The 17,231-nt window shown below is 41.4% G+C and overlaps 1 protein-coding gene across 8 annotated transcripts in view; it reads right to left on the reverse strand.

The window, feature by feature from the left end:
• Positions 1-17,231, reverse strand: part of fbrsl1 (fibrosin-like 1) — a 274,940-nt gene that overhangs the window by 183,126 nt on the left and 74,583 nt on the right. For all 8 annotated transcript variants that reach the window (XM_056375520.1, XM_056375522.1, XM_056375521.1 and 5 more), the window contains exon 2: positions 12,367-12,591. In XM_056375520.1, the coding sequence (XP_056231495.1) occupies positions 12,367-12,591 (225 nt within the window). The remainder of the gene's footprint in view (positions 1-12,366; positions 12,592-17,231) is intronic.

A 17,231-nucleotide genomic window follows, 5' to 3' on the forward strand; every position in this document is an offset into this window, starting at 1 on the left:
AACATACTTTATATTAGACAGTCAAAATGGCAGAAATAGAGAGGAGAGGCCTCCCCCTATCTTTTTCAAATGGGAACAGTGACCCCCAATGGACGATGCGATGCAGTCTGGCAAAGGGTTAACACAGCATCATTCACCAACTCAACATGTATGTGGGTGCAATGACACTCTAATGCAGCAGGGGTCAGTGTTGTATCACAGCAAAACTGAGCACAGTGAGAAAGAAAGGGAAAGCTGTGGCTGCAAAGATCACATCTGTCTCAGTGACATCACTAATCCCATTTAATCCGTTTGAGTTAATGTCCAGCTTTGCAAGTCGCCAACCTCCCCCCCCTCCCCAGGCACAGGGCTATGAAAACAGGGGCAGGGGCCTCGGCAGATCCCATTAATGTAGTGACCATAATGGGCTAAAGTGGTAAAGATTACACTTAAATGTTCCGACGCCGCCAAGTGGACAAGCACTTCATCACAGCAGCACGAGGAGACACACATGCATACACACACAGAAGACCACATGCCTAAATACACAGAAGTATATATGAGTTGGCACTGTGCACACATATGAGAAAACACAAACCCAAAAGAAGAACACTCAGAGATACAACAGAAGCATGTAAATGAGATGAACTACACACTGGAACGCACATGCGAAAACACATTCCTCAAGCCAAGCAATGATTAAATGGAATCAAATTAAATAGGTGCTAATTGAAGCGCTAATTAACTAAAACAAATTGATACAACTGTGACAAGCAGAGACTGAAACATTAGTAAAGACAGCGGAGAACAATACGAGTGGAGCGTAGCAGCCTACTGCAGGATGGCATCAGGATACGTCTGGCCTCTCTATTGTCTTACTCCCTCTCAGGCCTGTCAAAACACACAGGCCTCCAAACAAAAGACCTCTCACAACTACAGGAGGCTCCTCTTTTCAGTGAAGGCTGAGGACTGCTACCCTCTTCCATTCTCCCTAACAAACACAAGATCCCTACGTCCTTAAAGCCCCTCATGTAACACAGCACCGTGCACCAGACAGCTGCCAGCCTCCGGACACAGTGGTAACCAGGAAACCTGACCCCTGACAGAGCCGAGTTACAGTCCCTCTTCTAGGGTTTAACCACTGTGAGATTTTGAAGGCCGATCATTTCATTTATAAAGTAAATTTTTTCTTGGAAGTTTTGATAATCTGTGAAACAACAGCAGAGACACTAATGACGCATAAAACTCACACAGATAAAATTTGTGACCCACTACAATCTATTTACTGCTTGGATGAAACACTGGGACAGATGCTTATTTTTCAGAGATTCAACGCACTTCATGAAAGCTTTCACATGTGCAGACACTTGCTGCCTCCTTGGTGATTCCAGGGAAGATTTCTCTGGTACACAAATTCGACAAGGAAAAGAGCATCATAAACAGAACGTTTATCAAACGAATATACACTCTGAAAAAATGTGTCATGTTAACTAGCATGCTGTGTAAATGACAAGCAATATTTTATAAAACACTACAGCACCAGCGATCAAGAGCTACAAGCAAATAAACTTAGATCTCACATATTAAAATTTAAAATGAGAAAATGAAAATGCTTTTGCATTGCTAAGGAATTTCAGCTACTTTCTGAAAGTAGAAATATTCTTCATCACAGGTGGATGACACTTTTTATGTACATTCCCTAAAAGGACAATATCAGCCGACTTCTACATGGAGCGACACAAAAAGCAGCATCATCTGAGGGTCTGGGCTGAGCGACCTCATTTCTAACACGTTGTTTTCTGTTTCCCTGAACTGTCGTGTTCAGTGTCTGTTAAGGGCTGTTCAGGTTCAAAGTGGCAGTGTGCTTCCTGTGACACCTCCAGTAAGAAGACTTGTTAAAAGTAATAGTAGTTTGATGCAGGTGCACAAACTGCACATGTACACATCTTCACACACAAAGCTGCTCTCATATCTTACAGTCTGCAATCTTCTTTCTTGTTTACATCTACAAAAGAACTTTGTAATAAGCCTGTTCGATAAAAGCATTTCACAATAAATCTGACTCCAGACTTGCAGCTCAAACTGTGATACTTTGTAGAAAGCTTTTGCAGGAGGAATATGACCCCAGACAGCTAAGATTTCCTGAAGCACAGATTTCTGAACTGCTCCCTAAACATTACTGTAATATAAACCACAATGATACTGTAAATCATAAAGCACAAGGTGTAATAAAGTGGCTCTCCCTGCTGTCTGCTCTAGTTAAACATCTACCAGGGGCAATATATCTGTTGCTATAGCTACAGATTCTCCAGTAGATGCATAACTAGAAGATGATGTAGCCTGGGAGGTCCCACTTTAATAAATTACATAAAAAAAGAAAGTAATCACAACTAGCCAGCTAGCATAGCGCAGAGAAATAATGTCCTGACAAATTTATTGTGGCTAACACCTGCCTCCTGAGTCCAAAACCTAATGACTGCCCTGAAAAAACAGAATGTAACTGCAAAATTTAACATTGGTGTAAAATAATGTTCTTACCCTGTACAGCAATATCAGATAGCACACAGTATATCCAGGAGGAGTTTCTCTTTGCCTGTGTTACCTAGTCGAATCCCAGCATGCAATAGCCACAGCTCCAACAGAGCATGACTTTAGATCCCTGCTAATTTAATGTTCCCAGGCCTAATTGTCCCCAGAGTGGTTGCTCTGAAGTAGCCCTGCTGTATCTCAATGACTATGGCTTGTTAAAAGTGATGGGACGTATGTGTGTGTGTGTTTGTGTGTGTGTGCGTGTGTGTGTGTGTGTACCTACATTAGATCAACCCGGCCAAGCACCTTACATGGCCTGACATTAATCACTGTGCACTGTCCCATGCAATATTCACCTGGCTAAGCACAGCGGGCACAGAGGTTGTCTGGGTTCGGCCGGTCTATGTCATTCTCTTCCCTTTATTTCCAGTTCTATTTCAGTCTCTCTCTGTCTCTCTACCGATATCTCTCTCTTTCTCCCTGTCTAAGGGGCTGGAAGGCTGTGGCTGTAGCTGTGAGGGCTGATGGATCCTAAAGAGAAATCCTGGGAGAGCTAAATATTCCTGGAGGTCGCACTTAAACTGTGGTTTGTTGAGATTACTCCTATAGGTTACATTTGTCACAGTCACATTTACATTCTTGCCCTTTCCACAATCTGCCACCTTTGAGTTTACCGACTCTTCAAAGCCAACCATCAGAGGCCAGTTCAGACTGGGACCCAGTTCAACTCCAAACCATCCCCTGGGACTAGCGCAGTGGTCACAAAATCCGTCTATGCCCTCCCCCACCTCCATTTCAACACCAGTGGGACTGTTCCCTCATCCTTTCCCAGCCTTCCCTTGGCATCCTGGGCAAAGTCAACACCACCAGTCCCAGTGGAAACCCATGGGGACGAGTTTGGCTGCTTACACTAAATCCACTGTGGTCAGGCCGTCTGCTGAGCAAAAATAGATGGCATTTAGGAAACTTGAACACACACACACACAGAGAAAGGTACACACTCCCAGACACTTCTTCATATAGGAAAATCATCTCAGGGAAGGGAGAGTAAAAGTTTACTGGCCTTTTTACCATAAGTCTCATATGTGCCAGTTTTACCGAAGAGAAATCCATTCACCAATTTTCATTATCTTATTATATATGGGAACTCATTAACTTGGATTTACTCTACTGTATCACTCGATCAGCACGAGTGGCTCAAAGACCACCTCTCAAGTCTCAAGTTTTTAACACAAGTGCACAACAACTACATCGCCAGCTCAGCTATTTACACTTTTAAATATTCAAGTATTTGAGCAACTTACTGCTTTTACAGCACCTTTCATCTTAAAAAAAAGCCTTGTTTGTAAGCCAAAAATCAATTAATAAAGCGGTGTTATTAATGTAACATGTGTTATAGTGACATATAAACATTCTCTGTCTGATCTCTGCTCTAATTATCTGGCTTTACTCATTTATACTGGGCCATTTATACTTTCTTAATTATGTCATTCCAATGTTACTATGGTATATACTGTGCTGGAGGCTCATCAAATGTTCTTGGAACTCTTTGGTCTTTTCTTGAAGTTAATGAAGTCATAAATTACTCATTTTAAATACACCTAATTTGTAGTTTTACATTTAAAAAGATTCAATCCAAAATAAGATGTCTTTCATTTAAGAAGTGGCCTTTCACATGAGTCATAATTCACACTGGCATGTTTCAACCACATTAGAAAAACAAGCTTGTTGTGAATGTGGTCTGGATAAGGTTACTGGTTCAAATGCCCAGCATAGCTGTGTAGTTTTGTAGGGAGTGTAATACTATTCTTTCATCAGCCACTGCTACTGAGGTTCCCTGCAGGAAGGCAAGTGGTTTAAGAGATATATAATTGTATACTGGAAAAACTATAATCTACAACAATTAAATGGTAAAATTATAAAGTACAGATTAATTAATAGCTTCAGCAATTTACATCAATATATAGCTATATATGCTTATGTAGTCCACTTTGTATAGAGCTTAATGTAATATGATGCACAATAACAGCTCTGTTGTAAACTCAGGGTTTCAATTCAATTCTTAGCTAAGGGAACTAAGATTTTCATGGAATTTCTAATCAGTAATCAATTCATCAAAGTGTGTCAGAGTGCATTATCATGCATTATATATATTTTTTTAAATAATCTGGGGCCTAATATTTGAATGAAACTCTTTATATTATCTCTCTCACACAGACACGTGTGTGTTCCTCTGTTATACGTCTTTGATGTGGTAGAGACAATTATCTGACATGTGATTATGCATCATGTGCATGTTGATGCTACAAGCAGCTAACTAACTGATCTGTCAAGGTCTATTACAAGTCACGCTCCTTCACTCATCTGTCTCTGTACCCTGCACACTCTCGCATATGATGTGCCTGCAGACACCTCTGCAGTGCACCTCATTATCCACTCATCTAATAATGCTCTTTGTTAAATTGCAGTGTTAACCTGAGTAACAGGAGTAAAGGCCTTTTCTATCACGTTACCACTTACAAGCTTTCCAACCCCATAATTACATCAAGGATTTCACATTTTAGGGCTGATCTCATTACAAGGGCAACAGTAGGTAGTGTTTCAGTTCCTTGATCAACCACAACATTATAAGCAGATAACAGCAAATTGAGCAAAAGGTGTGAGCTTCAGAAGATTAAACGAACAAATATTTCTTCATGATTTGGAGGAAAAAAGTCATGCGTAAAGCAAGTCTCAGTTAAGATAAATGAAAAATCTTCATAATATCTTTATCATATTGATACTGAAGTTGTTCTGATAAATCCAGCAAAGTATGACTTCTATGTTAAAGGTTTTCTGTCTAAAGAACACTAAAATGTATTTAATTTTTTTGTTGTTGAAATAAGTCAGCAGTATTTAATTGCAGCTCAGAAATTTGCCAAGGGGGAGAGGATTCACCGTAATCTAGTTTAACCGGGATGGAACCAGGGTCAGCCAGGAGGGATACAGATGGGTGACAAATCAAAGGGAAAAGTAACATAAAGTGTCTTAATAAGGTGTTTGGCCACAATGTGCCACCAGAAAAGCTTCAATGTTCCTTGGCATTTATTCAACATGTCTCTGAACTCTACTGGAGGATATGAACACCATACTTCCAAAAGATATTCCCTCAATTGGTGTTTTGATGATGGGGAGGGACAGTGGTTCCATAATCTCCCATAGGTGCAACTGGGTTGAGATCTGGTGACTGTGAAGGCCATTTGATCCTCATCAAACCATCAGTGACCTCTTGTGGCCTGTGGATGGGAGCATTGTCATCCTGGAAGAGACTGGTCCCATCAGGATAGACATGTTTCATCATAGGATAAAGGTGATGACTCAGAACAATTTTTTATTATTTGCAGTGAGCCCTCACTCTAAAGGGACCCAGACCATACCAGCAAAATGCTCCCCACCGTATAACAGAGCCACTGGATCCCTTCAATGTAGGCTTCAAGCTTTCAGGCCTTAACTCCTAGTGTAGTTCATGCACTTGCATACTTGTCGAGAACATGGTGAAGCATGTTTCATCTGAACATACCACTTTTTTCCACATCTCTGTAGACCAGAGCACCACTGAACCCTCACGTGTGCTTTCATCTTTGTAATGAGGGTTTTCTGCACTGCAACCCTACTATAATCCCTCTCTATGTAATTGTCGACAGACTGTTCTTGTTGACACAGTCTGATCACTTCCTGCATTGACACTCTCAGTCACCTGAGGAGGAGTTGCTCTTCTGCTTTTCCTTACATATCCCACTAATACACTAATCAAATGTTTCCAACGCTATTTACTGAAGTCTTTCCCATAGGTCTAAATGCAGATGTCACTTTAGTCACTGTCCCGACTGAAACATTGGCCAGCTGAGCCGTCTCTGTGACTGAAGCTTGTGTCGTCTCTGCCCCTATAATGAACCCTCTTTCAAAGTCACTTAGCTGTTTTCCTCTTATTACCACATCAGATTCAACTGGGCCTGCCCAGCATTTTTATGCAGGCCACAGAGTGTGACTAGATGTTAATTGCTTAATTGTACCATGCAGTGCACCTGAGTGGAAGCATCTGTATTTATTATTTTTCTCCACCCATTTATTCAGGTTTTTCCTTTAATTTGTCACCCTTCTGTGTTGTCTGCTGGGCGTCTCCTGAGTCAAGCGGCTACCACTCAAGGTCGCTGCTCCCCAGATAACAACCAGCCCACTGTTATCAGTCATCCTGATCACCCGGCTGTTACCACCGACCCACTGCTGATGGGCAGCGGTGCTCTTGTGTCTATCGCAGCTCTCAGGCTGCCCCTGAACTATGCTCCAGTGCACTGTTAATGCCCCAGCTAATCTGATCTGTCTCCGGCTGGCTTACTGCTTATAAACACACCTAGATATAAAGCTGGGGAAGAAATCCCGAAGCAGCTACAGTATGACAGAGGCATGCAGGACACTGGCTTTATGTCCACAGGCTGGTCTGATAGTGAGGGATTTACCTGAGGGAAGGGGGGGGGGGGGGGGGGGGGGGGGGGGGGGGGGGTAATAGAGTGGAGTGTCCAGAGGTCTTTTCCTATATGACATTGTTAGTGGGGTGTGTGTGCAGCACTGGGGAAAGCACTGCACTAATGGACAGGGAAGGTGATGTGTATCTGTGGCTATCAGTGTGTTGCTTGAGCAAGTGAGCATTATGTGTTATTCATGACCCCCATTTGAAGCACACTGAAGGTCAAAGCCATGTTGCTGGGGATCCTGCAAGCTTTTTTTTATGACATGTTACAGCAGAGAATGACAGTTAAAGACAACGTAGGTTAGATTGGTGTGTTGTTTTGTTTATTCACCTTAACAACAACAATAATAATAAGGTAATGACCTACACTGTTAATGACAACAATGCGATATTTACCCGACTTTCTTGTTTTGATCATGTTTTCTTTTGGTTGTGTGTCTTCTGTTGATTTTCAACTGCCTGAGTACAACAGCAACTTACTGTGTTTTGGGTGCTGCTATGAACTTCAGTGGAGTTTCAGCTGATAGTGACTGAAACTTTCAGGGATAACTAACCCATTTAGAATTGCATTTGCATGAAATTCAGTAGTGCGTTTCTTGATCCTGACTGCCAAAAATAAAAATCAAATGAAACCGTGTTTCATTTATTCACATATTCATTATGTTTCATTTCTGTCACATGCAAATAACTGGTACAAATGGTTGGCTGCAATTCAAACAATGCCAGTACTAGCCTTCAAAAGCATCTTCAAAGAAAATGTGACTGCTGCAGAAACAGTTCCTCATAGGATGTGACAGGAAAATAGTCCTTAGACCTTGATGTGCACTTATAGTGTCTCTCACACACACACACACACACACACACACACACACACACACACACACACACACCACACACACACACACACACACACACACACACACACACACACACACACACACACACACAATCATACACAAATGCACATGTACACACAATTTAAGACCATTCCTGAGGCCTTGAAGTCAGCTAGTAAGTAAGTTGTAATTGATAACACTGTTAATATTCTGGTTGGTACTCCAATAGGATAATGCCTACATGTGTACTCTCTCTCTCCCTCACACACACACACACACACAAAACTGCACTCCTGTGTAGAGGTCTGCCCTGATACTGCAGTTCCTGTCTTGCGGCGAGCTTCTGGCACCCCAGGGTGCCATGAGGAAAGCAACACATCTCCTCGCCTGCAGATCATAGTGGGAGACATACACTAAGGAAAACTCCTCTGACTGGTGAGCCAGCAAAGCAGAGAGAAATATGGACAGAGAAAAACTGGACTGGACACTTAGAGGGAGGGGCAGCCTGAAGAGAAAAGTAGAAAATGCTCCAAGTGCATTTGTGCTGGGAGCATCCTGAATGTACACATCAGTGTTTTCTATCTGTATGATCTGGCATAATGTCTAAATAATTGTTTGTTACACTTCACATGATTCCATAAAACAGTTTCAAAGCTGTAAATGAGCCTCACATCTATTTGATATCAGATCGAGGAGAAAATCGCAGTCTTATATAAACACCTGCTTTAAAGCCCAGATGGCTGCTCTGTTCAGCCCTTTTCCCACAGCAGACAAAAGTCTTTATGTGTGCACATCCATCTGCTAACATCTGTTTAGTTGCATGAAAGGATCTACAGTAAGCCTTCATTGATGTAAGTAAGAGTACATTAACAGTACTGTGTGTTCATGGTATTGTTACTCTAACTTGCCTGCAAAGAGGACTGTGAATACTAAACAAGCACATGACTGTGATCGAGTCTGTTGGCGCCGTTGCCAAGAACATTTTCTACGGCAGATAAAAACCACAAAGGGCTCCTCATCGAAGCCCAGTCCATCTGCAAGAGGACGTGTTTTAGATGCGTGGGATCTATCTATCCATCCATCTATCAGGGACACTTAGAGTGAAATCATCACAGGGGGTGAGGGTAAAGTAAGAATAGATCTATTGATCTCTCCTTAGCTCTAATACTCCAAGCACTTGCCCTTGCATAGTCACTTCAGAATTACTACAATAAAATAAAGCCTCAGAGTTAAACTTTTACAGCTGCTGTGATCATTGTAAGCTGTTATGGAGAACAGGGTAACAATTCCTTGAAATGTACATTGTTGACACATAAACTAACCAAAAGAAACTGTTTGTAAACAGCAGTGAGTGAGCAAACACTCGATCCAGAGTCAACAGTGAATTTATGAACGCCTCCATCCCCCATAACACAATAACCTGAGGAAATGTGTCTGTATTTGTGAGGATAAATGGGAGTGAAAACAATCAAATTGTTCATAGGCTCCCATGAAAGACTTGCACGAGGCAGGTTGGTACACAGGCTCAGTAAGACCCTCAGCAGATGTTGGTTCGGTCATGTGGTAATGTGCCTTTGCTTCCCACACAAATTCCTGTTTGGGAACAAGTTACGAATCGTATTATGGAAGCAGGTGGTTGTGGGATAAAAAGCAGTGGTAGTAAGCAGGTATGGTCTTAACAAACAGGCCTGCTCAAACACAACTGTACTTATAACTAAAACACAGAGGATTCATTCAGCTTACTAAATGCTTATTTAAAGGAGCAGATCAACTGCTTTATAATTCATAGTTTAATCTATAATTAATTAGTTATGCAACATGATCATGTCATGAGCCTCATTCATCAGTACTGTGATTATGACAGGAATTGGGTGGTGTTGTTTCACAGCATAACTGTTAGTTCTCAAAACAATAATACAATGTAGCTGGTAATTGGGAGTTGCAGTCTTATATTAAAGGTATGCAGAGAACTAGAGCCTGTGCAAGTTTAAAAAATATTTTAGCTGCTTGATCTCAGACAGTGAAAGAGTCAAACAATGCTTCAGACAAACACCAAGATTAAAGCAAGCAACTGATAAAAGAAAAAAGGGCCGGAAGTCAAATAAGAGCTACAGGGAACCACCAGGGCAAAGGAAAGCCAGCAGTCTTTATTGATCCGTCCAGCTGGGAAGGGAGGCGTCTCCAGTTATCTATGGATCACAAGACTGAGGTGTTTTTTTGGGGATTTTAACAATACTTGGGGTCAATGTGCCTTATCCAGTCAAAAATGTCCCTCTAAGACACTGCAAGGTGCTGGAGAAACATTCATTACAGTGGTTTACTGACATAGCGAGCCTTTGCCTGAGACAATATAACGTATTGTGGACTGTTGCTATTTGCACTTTTGGGAAAAAATAGGTATTTTGTTTTGCATTGCCGAATTATACTCAGTAATACAAGCTGAAGGCAAGTGCATCCGTAGAGGTACTACCTACATATTATTTCCAATTGCACTAATGGCACTTAAAACATGGCAAGAAAAAAAGATGTAATATGAAGCCACAGCCTTCAATATACAATAATATCACATAGAAAGCAAAAAAAATACACCTCATCTAAGACAGCAGATCAAGACTTTCTGACTCTTTACTTTGTTATAATGCTCACCAAGGTAGAGGAATAGGAAAAAAAATAATGAAAATAAAAAATGTTTTACTTTTCAAGTGGGTTTTGAGCTACTTTCATAATCTCTCTAGGATCTTAATCTCCGAGGGAGCATGTGCAGTAAATCCTGAGAGGAAGTTACTGTAAAATATGAAATTCAGCTCAGCGGAAGATATATGGTTTTCATATGACAGCAGCAGTTTGCTGATATCATGGATTTGTTATCTGGACTAGAATGTAGATCTGTTTGAGTAATTGCAGCCTATTGCACTTACACTGTGGATAAGAGCATCAGCTAAATACATAATGTTCAACTGTCTCTTAGCAAACTAAATATCACAGCCAAACTCATTTTCAGCCATGTTAACTTCCTGAGGAAATCTTATCTAAGAGAGATATTTTTGTCTGTGGAGGAGGCCTCCGGGCTACATAGCCTCATTATTTAGTTTGGCTTCCTGACTACATTTCCCCTCTTATCCTCAACAGCACTATGGTGGATCCTGGCCTCGAACAGGAGCATAAAAACATCCGCCCATTTAAACAAACTGTTAACACATAGATGGGCTATCTCACTGAGACAGACTCTGAGTCTGTGGGCTCAGCAGTGTGCTTGAAGCTGGGCATATTGGCAGTCCTCTATCTGCATAAACAAACAAAAAGCCACTTCTGCAGTCATGAAGGAAAACAAAGATAGAATGGCAGGGTAAACCCACCTGAAGGCGGCATACCAACAATCTGTTCATGAAACACAAACACTTTTGGGGTAGCGGGCTCATCGGCATTCACAAGTCACGTACAGTACATTTGTAAATAGACAAGTACAAGCTTTCTACTTGGTACTAGCATGAGACTGCATGATCACAGTTGGCTGGTAGTCTATAGAGGCAGTCAGCAGAATTATGGGAAAAACACTGGCTTTCTCTTTTAACACCTAGTAAGGAAAGGTTTCTTGCTGAGAATAAATGAATGAATAAATAAATACATAAATAGAATAGCTACCACAACTACTGGCACCAACCACAGTAAGGTCAAACCATTAAAAAGCCACTGCATACAGTTACTTTTAACAGCAGAGAGAGAGAGGAAGCTAGTGTCCAGAGTTACCATCAACTACGATGTGAGAAACATCATTAGTGACTACAAAATACCCTGTTGACAACATCTCAGACAAATAAAGATTCTACAGTCCCTCTGTGCTCTTGTGGCAATGACCAGGACTTCCATAAAAGACAATGGGAGCTCTGTCAAAAGCTTCTGTTTGACAAACAAAAAAAAGCCAAGTAAATGTAACAAAACATGTCATATACCATTTTCAAAATGACTGTGGCAATAAAAAGTCAATTTTAGACAGCTCTAAATGGGCCAAAACTCCACACGACAGCCTTTAGCAGATGGATTTGAAGAAAATGATTTTCTCCAGTGCTGAGCACTGAGCTGTGGTTTGATGGTGCACAGATAGAGGGGACTCAAGTGTCTCACGTGAAGTGAAGCTATTTCTTCAGCACTGTGGTACAAAGTCCCCGCTGACACAAGAATAAGTAAAATCACACTGAACAAGGGTGTTAGACTCTGTTCATGCAATTCAACTCTTTTTTCTGCTTTACAGTGAATGTGGAGCAGATGACAGAGGGATGGAAAGTGTATTCTTGGAAAGAAAAATTGTGTAAATAATAAGTGAAAGCTCAACAAAGGACATGGATTCAGATGCCACCTAAGCATCCTCTGCCTTCATGGCCAAAGCCGACATCTCTTTCATTTGTCAAAAACACAAACCGATGGTCCATGCAACATACATGTGACCTTTGTTGAACTACTTTCCAATAAGACTGCATTACTGTGAATTAAAACAAAGGCAGAGAAGTGGGCACTAACCATTTTGTTCTTCTTGGAGTAAGTCTTTTTCAGCAGCCTCTCGTTCATCCTCTCCTGCTCCCGCTGGGCGTGATGAAGGAAGCCGTTCTCCAGGGGATCCACCACGGGCTGGACATTCTCCTCTTCTTCCTCCACCTCCTCGTCTTCCTTCTTCTGCCGCTTTGCCACCTTTTTCTCCTTCCACCGCTCTTTCTTCTCCTGTGTCTTCACAACTCCGGTCTTCTTCTGCAGGTAGAGGTAGCAAATAAAGAGCTTATTAGAAATCTAGACCTTACAGATTTAAAAGTGTGTGGATGGATAGATACACCCAAAGGATACATACAGTGAAGTGGTCGATATACACACATACATAAACAAACACTGCTACTGTAGTCCTCGATGATAAGCGTCTTGTTAATTTAAGTCACTAGTGAAAGAAGCAGAATGATAAAAATTTACAAAGCAGTGTCAGTGGATGCTGTATGAGTGCTTGCCTTTTTTTTACAAAGCCCATATTATTTTCCATAGGAATCCAGCACTTGTAGTGCAGTGACAGAGCTACTAATCAATGCCACACTGACAAGAAAGATTTACTGCTTTTTGTGTCTCAAGGATTTTCTTTAAGACCTTGAAACAATTGTACACCAGGTGATGACAAGTCTATGAAATACGACACTTAAAGCCGCCTTTGAACAAGAACAAAGCAGACAGATATCTAGATGGATAGACAGACTGGCAGGAGATGAATGTGTAAAAGAATGGAGTGAGGGTGTGCCGCAGCTGGCAGACAGTCAAGCGCGCAGCCCCTTTCACTGCTGGGTTATACAAAGCAAGCAAACACTCGAGCAAAGAGCGACGACGCTCACTCGCTCTCTCTAAAAATCTTTAATCCTGTCAACAGCAGAACAATGCCTTACTGGAGCCCATAATCACTTTATGGCTCAGATATAATGAGCTTATGATGTGAAGTGCTGCTTTAACACACACTGGAGAAAATACAGTCGCTCTACACTTACACTATGACCAAGCAATTTCCCCCTTAAACTAATCATTCCTTTCACGCTTAGGTTACGGCCTATACGGAATTGGTGTTTGTTTATGTGAAACCAAACACCATTTGCAACTGCCTGGTATCTTACTCAGTGGTTTTCCTTCGGCCCCTCCCCCAGCTCACCCCATGACCAGTATTGCACAGGAAGACATAAATGGCACCATGCTGTGTATGGTCTATTATGACTTGTGATTGGGGTTTGCTTCATTTTAGCTTTAAGTGACTGGTTTCAGACTTGTAAATGCAATTCTACATCACAGTTATAATAATGATTCAAAACCTTGCGTTGATATAGCCGACACCATGTGCCTGAAAAAGCCAATAAACACTGATACCTAACATCAGCCAAAGTTTGTCATTTAATGTAGAAAAGTGCTTTATAAATGCACTTTACCATTTTATTGAGCTATTCTGCCCATTTATAGTGCTTTTTAAACCCTCAGACAAACTCTTTAATTATTCATTCAGTGTTCAAATTACAGCCATTGTTTTTCTACGCGGCGAGTGAAGATGCTCAATCTAGCTGGCTACTGCGCTCCAACCTCAATAAGTTTCAATGCACAGCTAATGAATGTAACACACAGTCTGTGCATCAGAACACTATTACATTACATAATTTCACTACTCTGGCAAGAAATTTATAGCATGGCTGAAAGTCAGTGAGACCAGCTATGTGACATTTGATTTACTTCAGGTTTAACACTGAGGTTCTCTTGCTATTCCTCTGCTTAGTGTTTTGTTAGTACAATAGTCAGCCACCATCTTGAGTTATCCATTGACGTGAAAACTTGACAGAGGTCAAATTGAGCTCTAGATGCACTGGCAGTTTGGGCAAAGTTAAGCCCAACACGATATGATGAAGAAGTACACACACGCTGACACAGAGGCACATCTGCCAGCCTGTGGAAACCACTGCTGCCTGCCTGTTTGTGTGTCAAGTGATTGAATCGTATCCTCCTCCTGGGCTTCTGCTGCCTCTTATTTCCAGATCTCATCAGGCCTGAGTGGAGCTTGTGACACACTGCTGCCTAGTAAAGCCTGTCGGCGGATATCACTGTGTGTCTGAACAGCAGAGGATGATGTGCCGCTGCTTGAAGCTGCATGGAGTTCAAGGCTGAGGGCTGCTAGTTCACGTTACAACATCTGTTCACAGCCAGCAGCGCTCGGCCTGACCGCAGTTAGCTCAGCACTCCGTATGAATAATCAAATTATTGGCTCCGAGGGTGGGAGGTTAGCAGATGTCTAACGCGTTAACCCCATAACTGCTAATGAATGACAACTTCTGTGACAAAAGGTGTTCAACTGTCGAGCACTGCAAAAAACTTGGAACTTGGAACAAGGTTTCCATGACAGAAGCAGAAATATAACAAAAAAATTAATTGTAGAGGGAGGGAGAGGGCAACGATCCTAAAACCACCCACACAAACACCTTCATTATGATGTTCTAGTCCAGGAGTCTTGGCATAAATTATTTGGTGCTACAGTGAACATGTTTGTGGCTGAACTGTTTTTTTTTTTTTTTTCTTACTTGCTGGTACAATTCCCAGCGTCCCAGTAGAAGCTGTTTGGAAACACATGAAGTGTTTCAGTGTATGAGATTTTCTTCTCACCACTTTAGAGGAAAAAATTACCTTAACACTTTTTAAACTGGGTACGACACTCACTGACTGTGGGAAGATTGATTGTTTTCACTGTGAGAGTAAAAACAGTTACTTTCATTCTGTGCCATAGTGCACTTAACACAATAGAGTAGCAGAATATAGATGTACTATGCTATATGTAAGTGGCCTCATTTAAAGAATAAAACATTAAGACCTTGAAGAGTTGGATCTAAGACCTACAATGCTTTGCATAATAGTATTAAAGACAATTTATGGTCACTGTATTGAGGTCAGAGTAGCGACAATGTTGTTGTCCATAATGTCAGCAGAGAATGTATCAGTCTAACATTATTTCACCATTTACACCAGCACGAAAGAATGCTAAATCAACACCGCTGACAGGTTGACACCTCTTTGACAGAGGGATTTAATGTCATGACACCGACATCACACGGCTCAGAGCAGCTCTTCTCACCTCACAGAGCAACAGATTCATTTGTCACGAGGTACCAGATGGTATTAACAGAACCATCTTTAAAGAGCTGTTACAAACACAAAGCAGCTACAGTCTGTCAACAGGGGATGCAGAAAATACAATCAGGTGTTTTCCTCCTCATAGGCAATGCTGAGGCTCCAGTAAGACTGTGCATCAATAATCATTAAGTCAGGCGTATGGATTACAATTTGCAATTTCCCTTACTTTCTCCTTTCTTATTGATAGAAATGTGCCATTGTGAACAACCCAGCGGTAAGTGGTGGGATCAATTAAGTATCAACTTGCATCAATGTGGAGTCTTATTGGCATTCTGGAGGGCGTCCCTGTGGTTATGATCTCTCTCATTCAGCCAAGGTGGAAAAAAAAAAAAACAGACACACAAGTACCACAAAGATTATTGGATAGTTTGACACACTCATCTTTAATTGTACTTACTGTAGCTAATGCAAGCTAATGTCTTTGCATGCAGCAATCAAAGAAGATAAGCATTATCTAAAGTAAAGATGACACTTATGGTAACCCAAAATTGGAAATAGTTTTCCATGTATGGTCTGTGAATCAAAATCTCATGAAAACAGAATTTTAATCCTCGTCTGCCATTGTCACACATGTATTTCTAATGACAGTTCACAGAGCTACACTTGGTATGCAGACAAGATAGATCCACCCAACACTGACAGTTCATTCTGGTGCCAAACCTCAAAATGAGTAATTACACCAATATGCTGTTGTAGTTTTTCACTTTTCAAATCAATGGCAATGCCAGACTCTTAAAGGGTCAGGGGAAATTCTCTAAAGGGGCAGTTTTGCTGTGTCTTTGTGGTTTAGCTCGCTGAGACATGGAATAACTGCAGTATCTTGGTTTTGCAATTGGCTTGAAACCTGTTTTGCTTCTGAAATGTGGCATCTCTGGGTCATCTCAGTATCTCAGCTGGCCAAGTCCAACACCCAGTCAAGCAAGTACGACAAGCTCAAATCCATTTAAATCATGTGACCTTTCATTCGTGTCACCACTCTCCCATCCTCTCTAAAACTTTCAACTGTATAATAGCACAAGCACAGCAGTTGGGACCACGAGAAGGCCTGGGGGTAAGTGTATAAAGATCAGCTGTGCAAAGCTCACATGTGTGATTTACAGTGCGTACAGTGCTGTGATGGAGCCTCCAGGGTGGCATGGGGAGGAGCTGCCACTCACCCATTTTTTGAGCCTTGCAAAGTCCTCAAATAACCAAGAGCCCCTGATACTCAACACCTGTCCCTGTGTGCCACACATTACTCTCTGTCAAGCTCAATTCAACAGCAGCATGGCGTTTCTTTCCAGCTCCAGTGTTACACTGTTAGAACTTGAAATTTGAATGCGTATGTGTGCTTAGGCACTTATATGGCATTACCTCTAAAAAGCTTTGATATGGGCTAACTGAGGTTATGGGCCTTGTTGAACACCTTTTACTCCCCTCTCGTGTTTTAGTGAATTAAATTGTTCACTGAACAATTTATTTAGTGTCCTCAGATGTTTTTTTAAGTAGAAAAATAACAGCTAGTGACCTCATTTCAGGACAATATCTGAACTGAGAAAAGAACATGTGACGTTATCCCTGCAGTACCTCTCTTTGCTGTCCTTCTGTGACTCGTGTATAATTTTCAAGCAAAAAGACTGGTTACATATGCAGTTCATACCAGTTCAACATTGACTACTGAGAGTAGAGAAAAAAACATGCATTTCTGGATGAAAATGTGT

This window comes from Seriola aureovittata, chromosome 5 (assembly GCF_021018895.1).
Source record: "Seriola aureovittata isolate HTS-2021-v1 ecotype China chromosome 5, ASM2101889v1, whole genome shotgun sequence".
NCBI lineage: Eukaryota > Metazoa > Chordata > Actinopteri > Carangiformes > Carangidae > Seriola > Seriola aureovittata.